The sequence below is a fragment of the Mixophyes fleayi genome, chromosome 1, assembly GCF_038048845.1.
Source record: "Mixophyes fleayi isolate aMixFle1 chromosome 1, aMixFle1.hap1, whole genome shotgun sequence".
Classification (NCBI taxonomy): domain Eukaryota; kingdom Metazoa; phylum Chordata; class Amphibia; order Anura; family Limnodynastidae; genus Mixophyes; species Mixophyes fleayi.
Window position 1 is genome coordinate 319,624,358 of NC_134402.1, and position 14,054 is coordinate 319,638,411.

The following is a 14,054-nucleotide window of genomic DNA, read 5'->3' on the forward strand; positions in this document are numbered from 1 at the left end:
TGGGGAAATTTTCTCTGAACTTGTTCCTTGTTGTTTTAATACCAACAATGTAGGGACCTCAGAAGTAATAGGGAAACAAAAATGAGGCATCCACAAGACTGTCTATGCTAGTCAATACAGGAGAACTTTTTAATATACCCAGCAATATCCAGCATTTCCCAACGAGTCACTTTTGTTGGACAAAAGCTGTGTGTATGCGAGTTTATGCCATGGAGAGGAAAGTGTGTACTCCACCACTGGCCGTTAGTGGAACTGCAGGCTCCTACACACTTTTGGTCCTAAGACCTGCGGAAGTCCTCTGCAGCATTATAGAAAAGCCAGGGTCTTCAGTGTGCAGAAAAAAAGGGGGTCACAGCTGCACTCCTGATTACACATGATGGAAAGTGGATAGGAAGAGACTATCATGGCCTTCTCCCGCCAAAAGGAAGGTAGGAACAGTGGGGTATGACACAGCCCTAATGTGTCTTGGAAAACTCATCTCTCTGAAAACTCATCTCTTATTAGAGCATACCCTACTCCTACTTATACTACTCATACTAATGCACCCTCATTGCTGTCCCAATCTCCACTCTGAGCTACAGTCGCTCGTCTTAGAATGTAAGCTCTCTAACAAGCAGGGTGTGGTGAACATAGAGAACTTACAGTTATAAGGGTTAACCCATCACATAATTGTGTGGAATAAGGCCTAAATCATAACCATAGTATAAATATGGTATATCAAATTAATCCACTGATAAATTGAGCTACTAAATTGTAAAATGTGAAGTCAGAAAGTCTGTTGTGTGTGTATTCGGTGACTCTGCACATCCCAGTGTTAGAAGATAGTAGTGTCACCTTGTCACCTGTAGCAGCTTCAAAGGCCCCTGCTGTGAGCTATATCCTGACACAAGTTCGTTTTTTGGACACCTGAATAGACTTTCTGTGGCCGTCCACAGCTTAACATCCATGTAGACAAAGGCAGCATTGGAAAGCTGCCTATACAGGTATATAGAAATATGAACTTCAAAGGAAAATGTCTTCATAGTTCATATTTAGGGAAATCTGGGTGTGCACTCCATACTGAGGGGCAGAAATCACACCAGGGTTGTGAATGACAGGTACTGGCGGTTTCAGGGAACAGTTATAATCACATGTCTTTGGGAAAGGTATGTCACATTGTCATAATTCCATCTTGTTTGTAATTTAAATGTGAAGGAGATTATGATCGGTTTATTGAAGGGGGAGTTATGTCTTTGGGATATATGTGTGAAGAGTTAACAATAGTCAAAACTTTTGTAATATTTGTAAGAAAACTATAGTGACACCCAGGGGACATCCCTGGCCCCCTATTAGCATCAACACTGCCCCTGTGAAGGTCGTCCCATTTCATTTTGCTTAAAAAAACCTGTGTTAGGAAGGGGCAAATTGTCAGTCTTTTGGGAAATCAATCCACATTGATAAGCGGTCCATTTTCCTAGCCAATTTCCCATGGCACAGATTATTTTAAACCGTTTTGCTTGGTTATGTTATATCAATTGTTTATTAATTATTTTATTTTTTTATATCTGAATGCCCTGTACCTTTGTATATTAAATCTATAAATTTAATAAGTGGCGTCCATTAGCCTGTTAAGAAGAATATAGCTTGACCAAGTTAACCTTTTGATTGCTGGTGTGGACTTTGCTAACCTGTGGGTAGCCAGAAGTCTTGTGTGCCAGTGTGGGATAGTATATTGGGGTCCTATTGCCCATATTCAATAGGTGGTGGCAAACCTGAAGTGTGTGGGGGTGTGAAATCACTGTGGTGGGGCAATTCAGCAGGTCTATAACCTGTGTGATAGGTAGAGACTGAATGCTGGAATCGTGTGTAATCTCGTACAGTAAACACCCAAAGTCACGGAAGTTGGGAGCGTGTTCATGACACAGGGTCATCACTACCCTTTGTTTTCATTTCTGCATTTACTTTGTTACCTTGTATTTTCCTGTTTTATAAAGGTCCTGTTTCTCCACTGTCCGGTGCTACGGAGCAATGTGGCACTTTACAAATTGATAATACCATAAAATAATGTAATCATTAGGTATACCAGTATCCATAAGGAAAGTAAATACAGTGGAATGATGCAGAGATAGATGAAATCTGTGGTTTCATTGTTCTCTACTAGTTCTCTGTATTTCTCTCCTGTCAGAATGTTAACTGTGATACGTCCATTATACTCTGTTACCATGGAGATTAACTCTCCCCAGCCTTGACTCCAGTTGACGGCTCAGTCTTGTGAATTGCCCAGCAGGGACAGACTCTTTCAGCTGGCCTCCTGACTGGTGTATGCCAATATTCATAGATTCATATCACTATGATGTCCACATTTAAAGAATTTAGTTGTGTACATGGGGGTATTGCAGGTATGCTAGGCATAAAGCATGGCCCAGAGTGCATAGTACCCTTGCACTAGCTGTGTAAATAGGATATATTAGACTTTCCAGTTAGAAAATTATATATTGCTGGAAACATACAACATTGGGTTAGAGTGCTTTAATATTATTATTATTTATTTATAGAGCGCCAGAGGTTCTGTAGTACCGGACAATCATATAAATACATAACTAATACAGTAATACAGTGAGCAAGATCACAAACACATAAAAACAGTTACACCTAAGGAGCACAAATGAGTGTGAGCAAAAAACTGTAGGGAATCATATATAATATAGCATAAGACATGGCAAGGTCATATGAGAAAAACAAAGGGAGGAAAGTAGGGAAATTGACATTTCTGAGTCAATTTCATCTTGAGAAATGTTCCAGTGAATTCATGCTCTCCCAGCAGCTTATTTTAGAAGAAACTATTGTACAATATCTTTGTATGTTGTTTTTGTTATTTATTTTTATTTATTTTAAGCATTGTGGATTTATTTTCCATATTAAACCACTCTTAATAAGTTTGTGTCACGTGTCAGGAATTGGTGCACTTGGTTAGCTTGGTAACACTATGTAAGGAACTTACTTCTCCTCGTTCCTGTTCTCGATTGCAGCCGATGCTCCGTTCTTCCGGGCGGCTATGGTCATGAGACATGCAGGCGGGGAATTTGAAATCTCTTCCCCTATATCTTGCTTGCTCTGACACACTGCCTGTGTTAGAGCAACAAGTTACAGCTTGGCATCTGGCTCTCTCCCTCTGTGTATCCTGCGCTGACTCCTGGCGTTTCCTCCGTGTATGACCTCTGTCTTGTTTGACCACGGCTTCCGGATTATCCTGCTGACATTCTGTGTATCCAACCCGTCTTTTCATATTTGACTACTCTGCTGCTTGTGCCCAAGTGTATCCGACCCAGCTGACATTCTGTGTACCCCATCCGGCTATTCATATTTGACTACTCTGATGCCTGTGCCCAAGTGTATCCGACCCGGCTGACATTCTGTGTATCTGACCCGGCTATTTACATTGACTCCTCTGCTGCCCGAGCTCCACTGTATCCAACCCGGTTGTGCTCCTGTATATCCGACCCTGCGATTCTTCTACTGTGATATCGCTTCAGTGTATCAGACCTGGTGCTCCACTGAAACGTGTGAGGAATCTTCGGTCTGTGCTGATCTTTCAGCTAATTATCCTGCAATGCTTTACCGCTTCGGAGTCTGCTCTGGATCTCTCATCTACTAACCTCTCACCTATTACGTCAGGGGGCTAACCTATGGGCCGCGACCTGCGGGCCTCCGGCAGCAAAACCCATCTCGTCTATGTGAAGACCGGGGGATCCGTTAGACTCCGCGCCCTGGGAAAACATGTGTCAACTCTGACTAATAGGAGTCTCCCGTGAGACGTAACACACTACATAGCTGAAACAGAGGAGATAATTTGGTTTATGATAACTCTGATTAAAAGTAAGCTGTGAAAGATTAGCTGGGAGAAACGAAGGCTTCCCAACTAAGAGTGTAAGTCTTCAACCAAACCTTGGTGTTGGCATGACTTGTAAAATTAGTGTGTGAGATAGACAGGGCCTGAGTCATTAAGGAGAGCAAGGCAAACAAAAGGAGTAAATGTGATCCTGGATAAACCATGTTACAATGCAAGAGATACAAATTAGTTTATTATTTTGCATTTAAGAAAAATACTGTCTCTCTTTTCATGTAGCACACAAATACCGTATATACTTGAGTATAAGCCGAGTTTTTCAGCACATTTTTTGTGCTGAAAAAGCCCCCCCTCGGCTTATACTCGAGTGATGCTCCAGGACCACACTTTTTTACTCTATATCCCCGAGTTTCACATACCACGCATGTGCGGCCAGCTGCGCTCATCGGAAACAGGCAGCAGGGAGGTCACACAACGCCCAGCATCCAACCACGCAGCCTGACTGGAACACCAGCGCCCACCTGACCACATCATCAGCAGTCGTCCACGGGCAGACCGGTTCACACCGCACACAGCCTCTACGGGACCCTTCACAGCATCCAAGGCATCCTGCATGATGGTAGCTTAAGTGCATTTACTACCATCTAAAGGTAATAGCACAATATTGCCACACCTGCAAGACTGGAAGTCACTACCTTTTGAACATTATTCCACTTTGAACACTATTCCACTGTGCACCTATAACGCCTACCTTGCAGACACAACTACTGCAGGTCCATCTGTTTATCGGTACATCCAATTACTATTTCAGTAGCAGTATTACTTGTTTGTTTTCACACACTGTTTTACTGTATAGCACTGCATTTATCCAGTGTATTATCCATTTCCTTGCCCATCACCTTAACCCCCAATCCCGCTGCTTCTAATGAATGTGCTTCCACTGTAGTGGAAGCATGGGGTCTCAGCTGAACGTATAAAAGTAAAGTAAAGTAAAAAATTTACCAGTAGCTGCTGCATTTCCCACCGTAGGCTTATACACAAGTCAATTCCTTTTCCCAGTTTTTTGTGGTAAAATTAGGTGCCTCGGCTTATATTCGGGTCGACTTATACTCGAGTATATACGGTACTTCATAGCTTGATTTTTACACTGAAATTTAAAGTTGATCTAGGACATGCCCTATCCAAACTATAAATCTGCCCTCACATTTTAAATTTAACTCCCCCTCCAATGCAACATGGTTTTGCCCAGGTGCAAAGTTACTCCTTTTTTTTGATGTGCTTAATGACTCAGGCCCAGAGAGTTTTAATAATTTTTAAATGGCCCATATGTTTTTGGTTTTTTTTATCAACCCTTTGTCACGCAGGCTCAGGGGAGGGCTGGATTGTGACAAACTGGCCAAATGAGTGTTGTTCTAAAGGTTGGTATGGTGCAATAATGGTAGAACTTATCAAACATAGTATTGTAGGCTTACTTATTTTTAAGTATTGCTGGAAATCCAATTAAGAAGAATATGTACTTACTCTCAAATTCTGGGAGTGGGTGTAAGTCTGGGAAAGACACCAGTAGTTTCTCTCTTTCCTTTTGCTCTTGGAGGCATCCATGTAGTTCTGTGAGCTGCATGGTCACCTCTGACATAGACTTCTCCAATGTCACCTTCTCCTGCTGAAGAACCTTTATCACCTCCTACACCAGGGTGAAGAATAAGTACAGTACAAGGAATGAATAGAACATGGAGCAGAAAATCAACAGGAAGCTAAAACAAACTTTTTTGTAACAGTGGTGCTCCAAGTGGCGTCAGAAGGACACTATTTAAAACTCTCTGTAGTGCGTTAAGGAAAGTCTACTCTAGGGATACGAATTATAATGTAACTGAAGAAGACAAAAGTGCAAAAGTCCTTATCTTGGGGGGAAATAAAGTCATATGAGCAGTACCTGTTGATCCTTCAATTGCCTTTTCAGGTTCTCCGCCTCTTTCTCCATTTGTTCTATTTGTTCTTCCAGTTTTGCTCTTTCCTCATCTGTGTCCCCCAGACTCCCTTGTAAACTTTCACACTCTTGGGATAATCTGTCCAACTGCTGCAACAGGGACTTCTGCTTCGCATGTAGGGACTGGTTTCAGTGGGAGAGATGTTAAAGATAATTAAAGTATGTGGAATAGAAAATACATTTGTAGTAATACTAATGAAAAACAAGACAAATAAAATAAATAAGAACATTTCATTTTCAATGTGTGCTTGAATAGGATATAAACACTTTACTCTATTTAATCTTCATCAGTATGCTCTGAGCAGCTGGAGATAAATGTGTTGGTCTTGTGTGAGGCAGTGACTTGTCCACTTGTGTGATTATGTTACTGAGGACAAAACCACTGGGTCCCCAGCAGCACTGAGTAATGATACGAGACTCCTAATACAAATAGAACTCTGTATGAAACGAAATTCAACTTGCTTAAACAGTTTTCAAAGTTACAGGAAAAAAATATAAAACATAGAAACAGGCGGATGCCCATTGTAGAGACTTGCATTTATCAGACAGGCTTGTATTTTGCTTGTGGCATAAGCATACTGTCTGCAAAATTTACGGTGTGTCTAAGAGGTATATTTACTAAACTGAGGATTTGAAAAAGTGGAGATGTTGCCTACAGCAACCAATCAGATTCTAGCTATCATTTATTTAGTACATTCTATAAAATGACAGCTAGAATCTGATTGATTGCTATAGGCAACATCTCCACTTAAACAAACTCGGAGTTGAGTAAATATATGCGTAAATGTTTTACTTCAATGGGATGTCCATCTCTGTCCACCGATCCCAGGAGCCCCACTGGTATTGGACTACAGCTGTGCACTGTCAGCTGGGACAGAAGAATGTGGTCAGCTCTGGCAGTGAAAACTGAGCTGATGATTCAAAACAACTGCTTAGAATGTATTTGTATATGTAGGTATATAGTATGTATATAGTAGACCACTGGATTGGCTGCAGCTTCGATTCAATTAACTGCTTCACTACACACCACCATCCAAACTTCTGGAACACTAAAGAAGGACTAATTCCACCTGCTCTGACAGCTCTCTTCTCACCATATGGTCAGCCATCTCGGACTGGCAGCCTCATTCTAGTCAATAGGGGGTGTCCTTATACAGTAGGGGTTGTTCAAAGGTGAATAACTCCTTTAAGGCACAATATACCTTATTGTCATCTAATATCGAACTGGGGTATGCAATAGCCCAATAGTAAATACAATGACAAATGAAGAGTTGAAAATAACAATAATAACATTATCATTTATCTATAAAGCATCAACATATTACAAAGCACAGTGCATTGAGGGAATCATGAATATTATATTTTAACTAGCACAAATGACTTATACCATAAATCTATAATATGGACACTTTGTTCAATGATTTCGTGTTATCAGAAGCATCAAACATACTATAGGGGCCACCTTAGTATCTCCAAGTGCATTTAAAGGCCAGTTCATCCTGTCTAATATTTTTAAAGTGCTGATATTTTATGCAGTACATAAATTAGTATAATTGACATAAGTACAAATGGAAACAAGAGAACGGTTGTATGGTTGTATTGCTTGTGAGTGCTTACAATTTAAAGGGAAAAATGGAACTAGCGAGACATACGATTTGGGCTGCAGAAAACAGATGATTACTTGATAGTGTGTTTTAAGTAGTATTTATTATTATTATTATTATTATTAATATTTATTTATAAGGCGCCACAAGGCATCTGCAGCGCCGTACAGAGACAAACAAAATCACAATACAATTGGAGACAGCACAGTACACTAAACACAGCAACTCAGTATGCTCAATGCACAGCTAGAGAGGGCGGGGAAGGGGGAGGGAGGATCTGCAAACGACGGGGCCCAAGAAGGAGGGCGCGGAAGACAGGGAGACCCCCAGGGGGGAGGAGGGAGCGAGAGTGGACGTGGGGTGGAGGACCCTCGAGGAGGAGGGCTAAGTAGCTGGAGAGCAGAGTTAGAAGTGGTGGAAACAGGAGGAGAGATGGCCCTGCTCAGAGGAGCGTACAATCTAAGGGTAGTAGTAGTACATATTTTTAAATGAAAGAAAGCACTTGAATCTCTCTGTGTGTGCAGGTGAAGGGGCATTAGGAATTTTTGGACCCACTCACCTCTTTGTGGCTCTGAAGGCTCTCTCCACGTGCTCTCTCTTTGGATACAGCCTCTTCAGATTCTTGCAGTCTCTGCAATGTTCTTTCTAGCTGGACTTTTAAATCACTCATTTTCTTCTCCAGTTGGGACACTTCTTCTTTGTGCACCATGCTCTGCATCTCGCCTAAAAGCTTCTGTCTTGCCAGTTCTGAGACAATTGTTTTAACTCCACTCATTAATAGAAAAAAAACTCACAAAAACTCATACACAGCCTCTCGCTTGTCTCTCATTTACACATGTCACTAGGAAGTGATGTCCTCACAGCCCCCTAACAGTGCATATTTTCCATATCTCTCTGCTGAAGGTGTTATCATTATATTCTGACACATTGTAACAGATCCACAGGTGATTTAATTATGTCACTTGTGACCTGGAAAACCTGCACTGTTAGGGGTCCCTGAGGACTGGGTTTGGGAACCACCGCTTTAGAACATATCTGAAAGTCTCTAAATAGCGTAGTTGTTATCTGTACCTCAACTACAAGAGCACAAAACACTTATGAACAGCACAAGTTATCTTTCTCCTCACCACTCCTGTATGCAAGTAGTCACTGGGAAATGTACAGTACATGATGCTGTAGCGTAGGAATTGTAATGTCTTCACGCAAAAAAATAAAAATAACACTGCTACGAGCTTCAAAGCAAGAGAGCCCACAGCCTCTTACAGTAGTTTAAAGAAAACCATCAATGCCCACCCAAATAACTCAATTAGAACCATATACTTTCCTGTAATTCTTTAAAAAGAAAAATGTTGTACATAACAGCCACTTGTAGCTCGTTTCTGACTCATTTTGCACATTAGGGTTATAAAGAACAGTGCTTGATGCAAAATGCATGTATGAAACAGATAGGCTCCATCCATATAATTTTAAATGGACTTGCCTGCTTCAAGTCGCTGTTTGAGCATTGATGGTTTTCTTTGAATTTATGGAACAGGTTGTTGACACTGTTGCCCTGGAGCTCAAATAAGATTTTTTTTGTACAAAGACATTATCTTTACTCCATCCCTTTCACATTGAGTTCTTGCTGCGTCAGTCTGAGAAATAAAACATACAACACTGCTATTGTCTTATGCACTTTTCATGAGACCTTACCCAGGTCTCGGATGGTACAGTGTTGAGTTTTCAGCTCCTCTTTCAGGATGGAAACTCTTTCCTCTAGGAATGCAGATCCTAAATAAAGCACATAGTACATTAGCCCCACACATGCCAACAGAGGGCTAAGTGATTTCACGACCAGTTTAAATCAGCTATTACCTTTCTTGAGTTCTTCTTTGTCCCTCTCCAGCTTGTCCACTACATCCTGGTTCTGTTGCCCCTTCTCTTTTAGCGTCCTTTCATTGTCCTTTGCCTGTTTCTGCAGCTCTTCTCTCTGAGCCTGCAACTGGTTCTTCCAGCTTTCCACGTTTTGTTGTAACCTCTCATTCTCAACCTTAGCAGCTTCAAGCTGACTTCTCAGAGGTTGGATCACCTGTGTAAGCTCTGACAGATGTTTGCTAATGCGAGCCAGGTCCTTGCTCTCTTCACTGGCCCAGTATCGCATTTCACTTGGTGATAAAATTCCCCCAGTCGGCAAAACTTCTTGGATTTTTGTTAGAGAGGAGGGCAAGTTCTGACTGCTGCACACACTAACAATAGCATCACTAACTTCTTTTAAGCTGCTTTGAGCAATGGCACATGCATCACAGGGTACGAGAGCAGACTCTAATGTTTGTGAGCCTACTGTGCGGGTGTCCTTTGCAATGGAACGATTCATTTCCTGTGGCGTACAGACGAGGTGGCGGCTTTCAGTACGTGAGGGGACTGATTGGAGCATGGCTGAAGGCAAGTAGGGAGACTCCTTTGCTGTCCCTCTCTGTTTACTCACAATTATATTTTCATGGGAAGAGGACCTCTACAGATAGAAAGTAATTGTAAAAGGCATATGTAAAATAAACTTTGTATAAACAAATCCCAAGAAAGCAATTTTATACACATGATTCTTCCTGGAAACGCTGTAAAGCAGAATGGATGCTGCAGTCATATCTACCTTGGTAAAAACCTGCACATATACTTATGATTAACTTCTCACTCACTGCCTGTTGGTAGATTGTTCCCAACTTCATCATGCTGCTCCAATATTTCCGAACCGTTAGGCCAATCGACATAGAGGTTCCAGGACCACGGGTGGTTGGGGTAAAACGACCATCACTGCTTATTAATTCTGTGTATACTTCAAAACTTTGAAGAAGAAGAAGCAACCTGAACATAAAAGAGTAAATATCAAATACTACCTGGTTAATTACAAGAGAAAATGAACACATTAATAAATAAACTAAAGTAGCTGACGGATGTCACATGTTTTGTACTGAAAAGTAACAAGACACTATTATGAATAAAATATGTTTGTCTAAATGGTTTGCAATGGAGGAGAAACTTCTGTAAACTAGAAATGCATCCAGGTGAAAAAAAATCTGAAAAGGTTTAAGTGAAACCCTCTAGGACGTTAGACCCACCTGTTTCATGAATACTAAACATAGCAACGGTTTAACCTCATTTATGGCTTAAATTAATTATGAAAGTGAAGGGATGTTAAGGCTGTAGAGTTAAAATGCCTAAATGCACCCTCTCCATCCCTTTACCTAATTATAATAATGTTATGCAAAATGAAATAACAACTGTTCCACAAAACTAGCCACATTGACGCACTGACTTCATATTAAGCAAAGATCAACTAGGATCCACCCAGCTCCTCCCATTGGCATGTACAAATTTCTTGCAATGCCACAATACCAATGGCACATTTCTTTTAATGGAGTTGTGAACTACATGTAGAAACTCCATTGAAAACAAACTGGCCATTAAAATGAATTGACCATTGACATGAGGAGGCTTGCACAGCAGTTAGTTGTTTTTTTCTTTACATCAATACAGATGTAATTAGTCTCTACTGATGTGTGATCAAAGCATAGAGTCCCCTTGCCACTAGGGAATCACATTAGTGTTTGCATCGGTCAATTAAGTTCACAGTCATTCTGTGGCAGGGCTCCCAGTAGAAGCATTTTGTGTAGGGTAGTGAGGAGTTTGTTTTTCCCCATGGAATTAAGAGGATTGTTCATTGATTACAAAACTATCCCACTGTATTACAAATAGAAAACATTTCCTTTGATTTACAAATTAAGAAGAATTCTTGTTGATAACAAGATGAATTTCCCATTCATTTTCAAGATTTTCCATTGGATTACAATTGAACCCATGGGGTTGGGAGAAGAGCTTTTCAGCTTTTGATGATACCCACTCAGAGGGAGAGGGACACGCTGTTTTTCTGCACCCCCCCCCCCCATAGAGGCTCCAGCCCCAAGCTGACCAGCCTGGGTCTAGTTCTCACTTAGACAGGTTCAGGAATTTTGGGAGAAGGAGGATTATGCTGCATGGTTATTTTTACTTATGTATAGAGTTTCTACAATTGATTTCAACAGTGCATTAATTTCAATGGGGTTTCCACATGTAGTGCACACGGTGGAAATGAATGTTTCCAGCACAATCGTATGTCAGCTGCATATTAAATGCTTATCAGACACTGTGCAAATGCATAGCATTTGTATGCCTTTGCATTTTTGGACTCGAATGCAATGCCAGAGGGTTAGGTACTTGCAAGTTGTCAATATAACAATAATGTGTTAAAAATTAAAATATAGAAAACACATTTTTACATATACTACAATTGAGAAGTTTTTTTAATTTGCTTAATAGTAAAAAATAATAATTTTCAAACAAGAACAAAAATATAATAAGTATCAAAATATATCACTATAGTTAACATGTAACGTCTGTTAATCAAATAATCAATGACAATTAATTTTGTTTATATCAACAGTATCATAGTTAAATTTGAATATGGAACAATCATCAAAACTACGTGTACCTGTACAGTACAAATTTGTGTTTTGTATAGCACTTCTATAGTGCCAGAAATGTGCCATACCTGTCAATTACAAGCTCCAATAAAACCATATGTGAAAGCTGGGTGAAGTCTGCATCTTCCTCCACATAATCATATCGATCCAGCAACTGTACCAGGTCTAGATCACAGGATGTTTTATCTGGGAACTTCCAGGAGGGGGATCGCACGGCGCCAACTCTTGAGAACACATCGATCACGGTACCCTGAAGATCAGTGATGTCCTTCCTCAGACTTTCCATACATGTACGATCTCCCAGCATGCAAGTCATAATTCTAAAAATGTAGGGCAAACACAACGAAACAAGGCAAATCAAAGGGACACTAACCTCAAAATATTTTTTTGGTGTGTTATTTGAGGCAAATAGAGAAAATATTGTCTTTTTTAAGTTCTCTCTTTGGGTAAAGAAATTTTCATGGAAGGCACCACAAACAGCCATGAATGTTCCTTCTGTTCCCTTCCTTTCTACTCTTCTCTCCCTCTCTTTAAACATATACCTGATAAACAGTACTTCTACAGTTGAGGTAGAAGGTGGAGATGAATATAATACAGAAAAAAGAGAGGGAGTGTAGAAGGGAGGATTCCAAACTATAAAACAGTAGAATACACAATGACAACGTAACTCTTCTCCAAACAAGATAAAGGCTGGGCTTTACCTTAAATTATAAAAAGGAAAAGTCATTCTCATCACAAGAAAAAACTCAACTGAATGAAACATCTTTAGTAAAATGTTGAATCGCTAATGATGTTTAACATGGGGAGGAAGGTGGGAGTGTTAGTAAGGGAAAACTGAAGGGAACAAGTGGATAACTCAAACTCAAAGTTAAAGGTCTTCAGTTTGAATTAGGATAGGCATTCAATAAATATTATGAGGTTTGATCTGAAGGCAACTGATAATGAATATCTGGTTTACCAAGATTGAAAACTCATTCACATCAGTTCCTGCCCCATTGGAGCTTACAGTCTAAATTCCATAACATACACAGAGAGAGAGAAAAAGAGAGACTAGGGTTAAATTTAATAGCAGCCAATTAACCTACTAGTATGTTTTTGGAATGTGGGAGGAAACACACGCAAACACAGGGAGAACATACAAACTCACACAGATAAGGCCATGGTTGGGAATTGAGCTCATGACCCCAGCGCTGTGAGGCAGAAGTGCTAACCACTTAGCCACTGTGCTGCCCATCCACCTGTAAACAGCAAATTAATAAAATCATATACAGTGTGGATTTCATCACAGCATGAGAAAACCATACGTATACATATGTAAAAATATGTATACATAAAATATACGTTTACATATGTTTGATCTGTGTAGAGTTTGTTCTTCCCATCTTTGTGTGGGTTTTCTCTGGTTGCCCCTGGTCTCCTCTCATAGTCCAAAAACATACTGGTATGGGTGTAGTGAGTGTGTTTGTTAGGACATATAGGGGGGATTCATTTGGCCGCGTTACTGCAAACAGTAACGCTGCCTGCGCACTATTACTGTTATTATGGTAATAGTGCACATAAATACCGTTATTATAGTACTTTCAACACCAGGTTTTTGCTTGCAACTCCCTGAGCTGCGAGCAGAAAGCCGGGTTAAATTTAACGTAATGACGGTAATAAGTTTAACGCTGCACTACTTTGGAGAGGGGGAATTCAATTGCCCGTATTACTGCACTCTATTACTGTTAATACAGTAATTTTAACCCGGATTTCTGCGGAGCCATAAGCAAAAATTAGCGTTAAAGATAACCGTACTAACGGTAATAATGTGCACGGTAATAGTGGGGAGGTCGCATTACTTTTGTCAGTGACACAACCCCCCCCTTCCCCATTCCTGGATTGTAAGGTCCTTTGTGGCAGGGACTGCTGTGAATGATTACATATTCTCCGTACAGTGCTGCGCAATATAAGTAGCAGTATACAAATACGTGTTTCAAGCTCACTTTAAGCTTTTAGTGGCATTTAGCTATTACTATATATCTCTTCCTGCATAAAGGCCGGTTATACCAACAAGGTTTTATATAGTTCCGCTGCTCACCCCAGGTATAATGTTGTTCCGTACACCACATCCGTTCCTATGACAACGACGCACGGTACGTCTGACG

General features: G+C 40.5%; 1 protein-coding gene across 1 annotated transcript in view; it reads right to left on the minus strand.

Moving 5' to 3' along the window:
• The window catches only part of CCDC157 (coiled-coil domain containing 157), a 38,035-nt gene extending 23,987 nt beyond the window's left edge, over positions 1–14,048 (minus strand). Inside the window, exons 1-8 of the mRNA XM_075213135.1 lie at positions 13,988–14,048; positions 11,979–12,230; positions 10,090–10,255; positions 9,272–9,908; positions 9,110–9,187; positions 7,977–8,164; positions 5,760–5,936; positions 5,348–5,510 (exon numbers count right to left, since the gene is read on the minus strand). Coding sequence (XP_075069236.1) covers positions 5,348–5,510; positions 5,760–5,936; positions 7,977–8,164; positions 9,110–9,187; positions 9,272–9,908; positions 10,090–10,255; positions 11,979–12,226 — 1,657 coding nt within the window. The 5' untranslated portion in view covers positions 12,227–12,230; positions 13,988–14,048. The remainder of the gene's footprint in view (positions 1–5,347; positions 5,511–5,759; positions 5,937–7,976; positions 8,165–9,109; positions 9,188–9,271; positions 9,909–10,089; positions 10,256–11,978; positions 12,231–13,987) is intronic.
• Between the last annotated feature and the right edge of the window lie 6 nt (positions 14,049–14,054).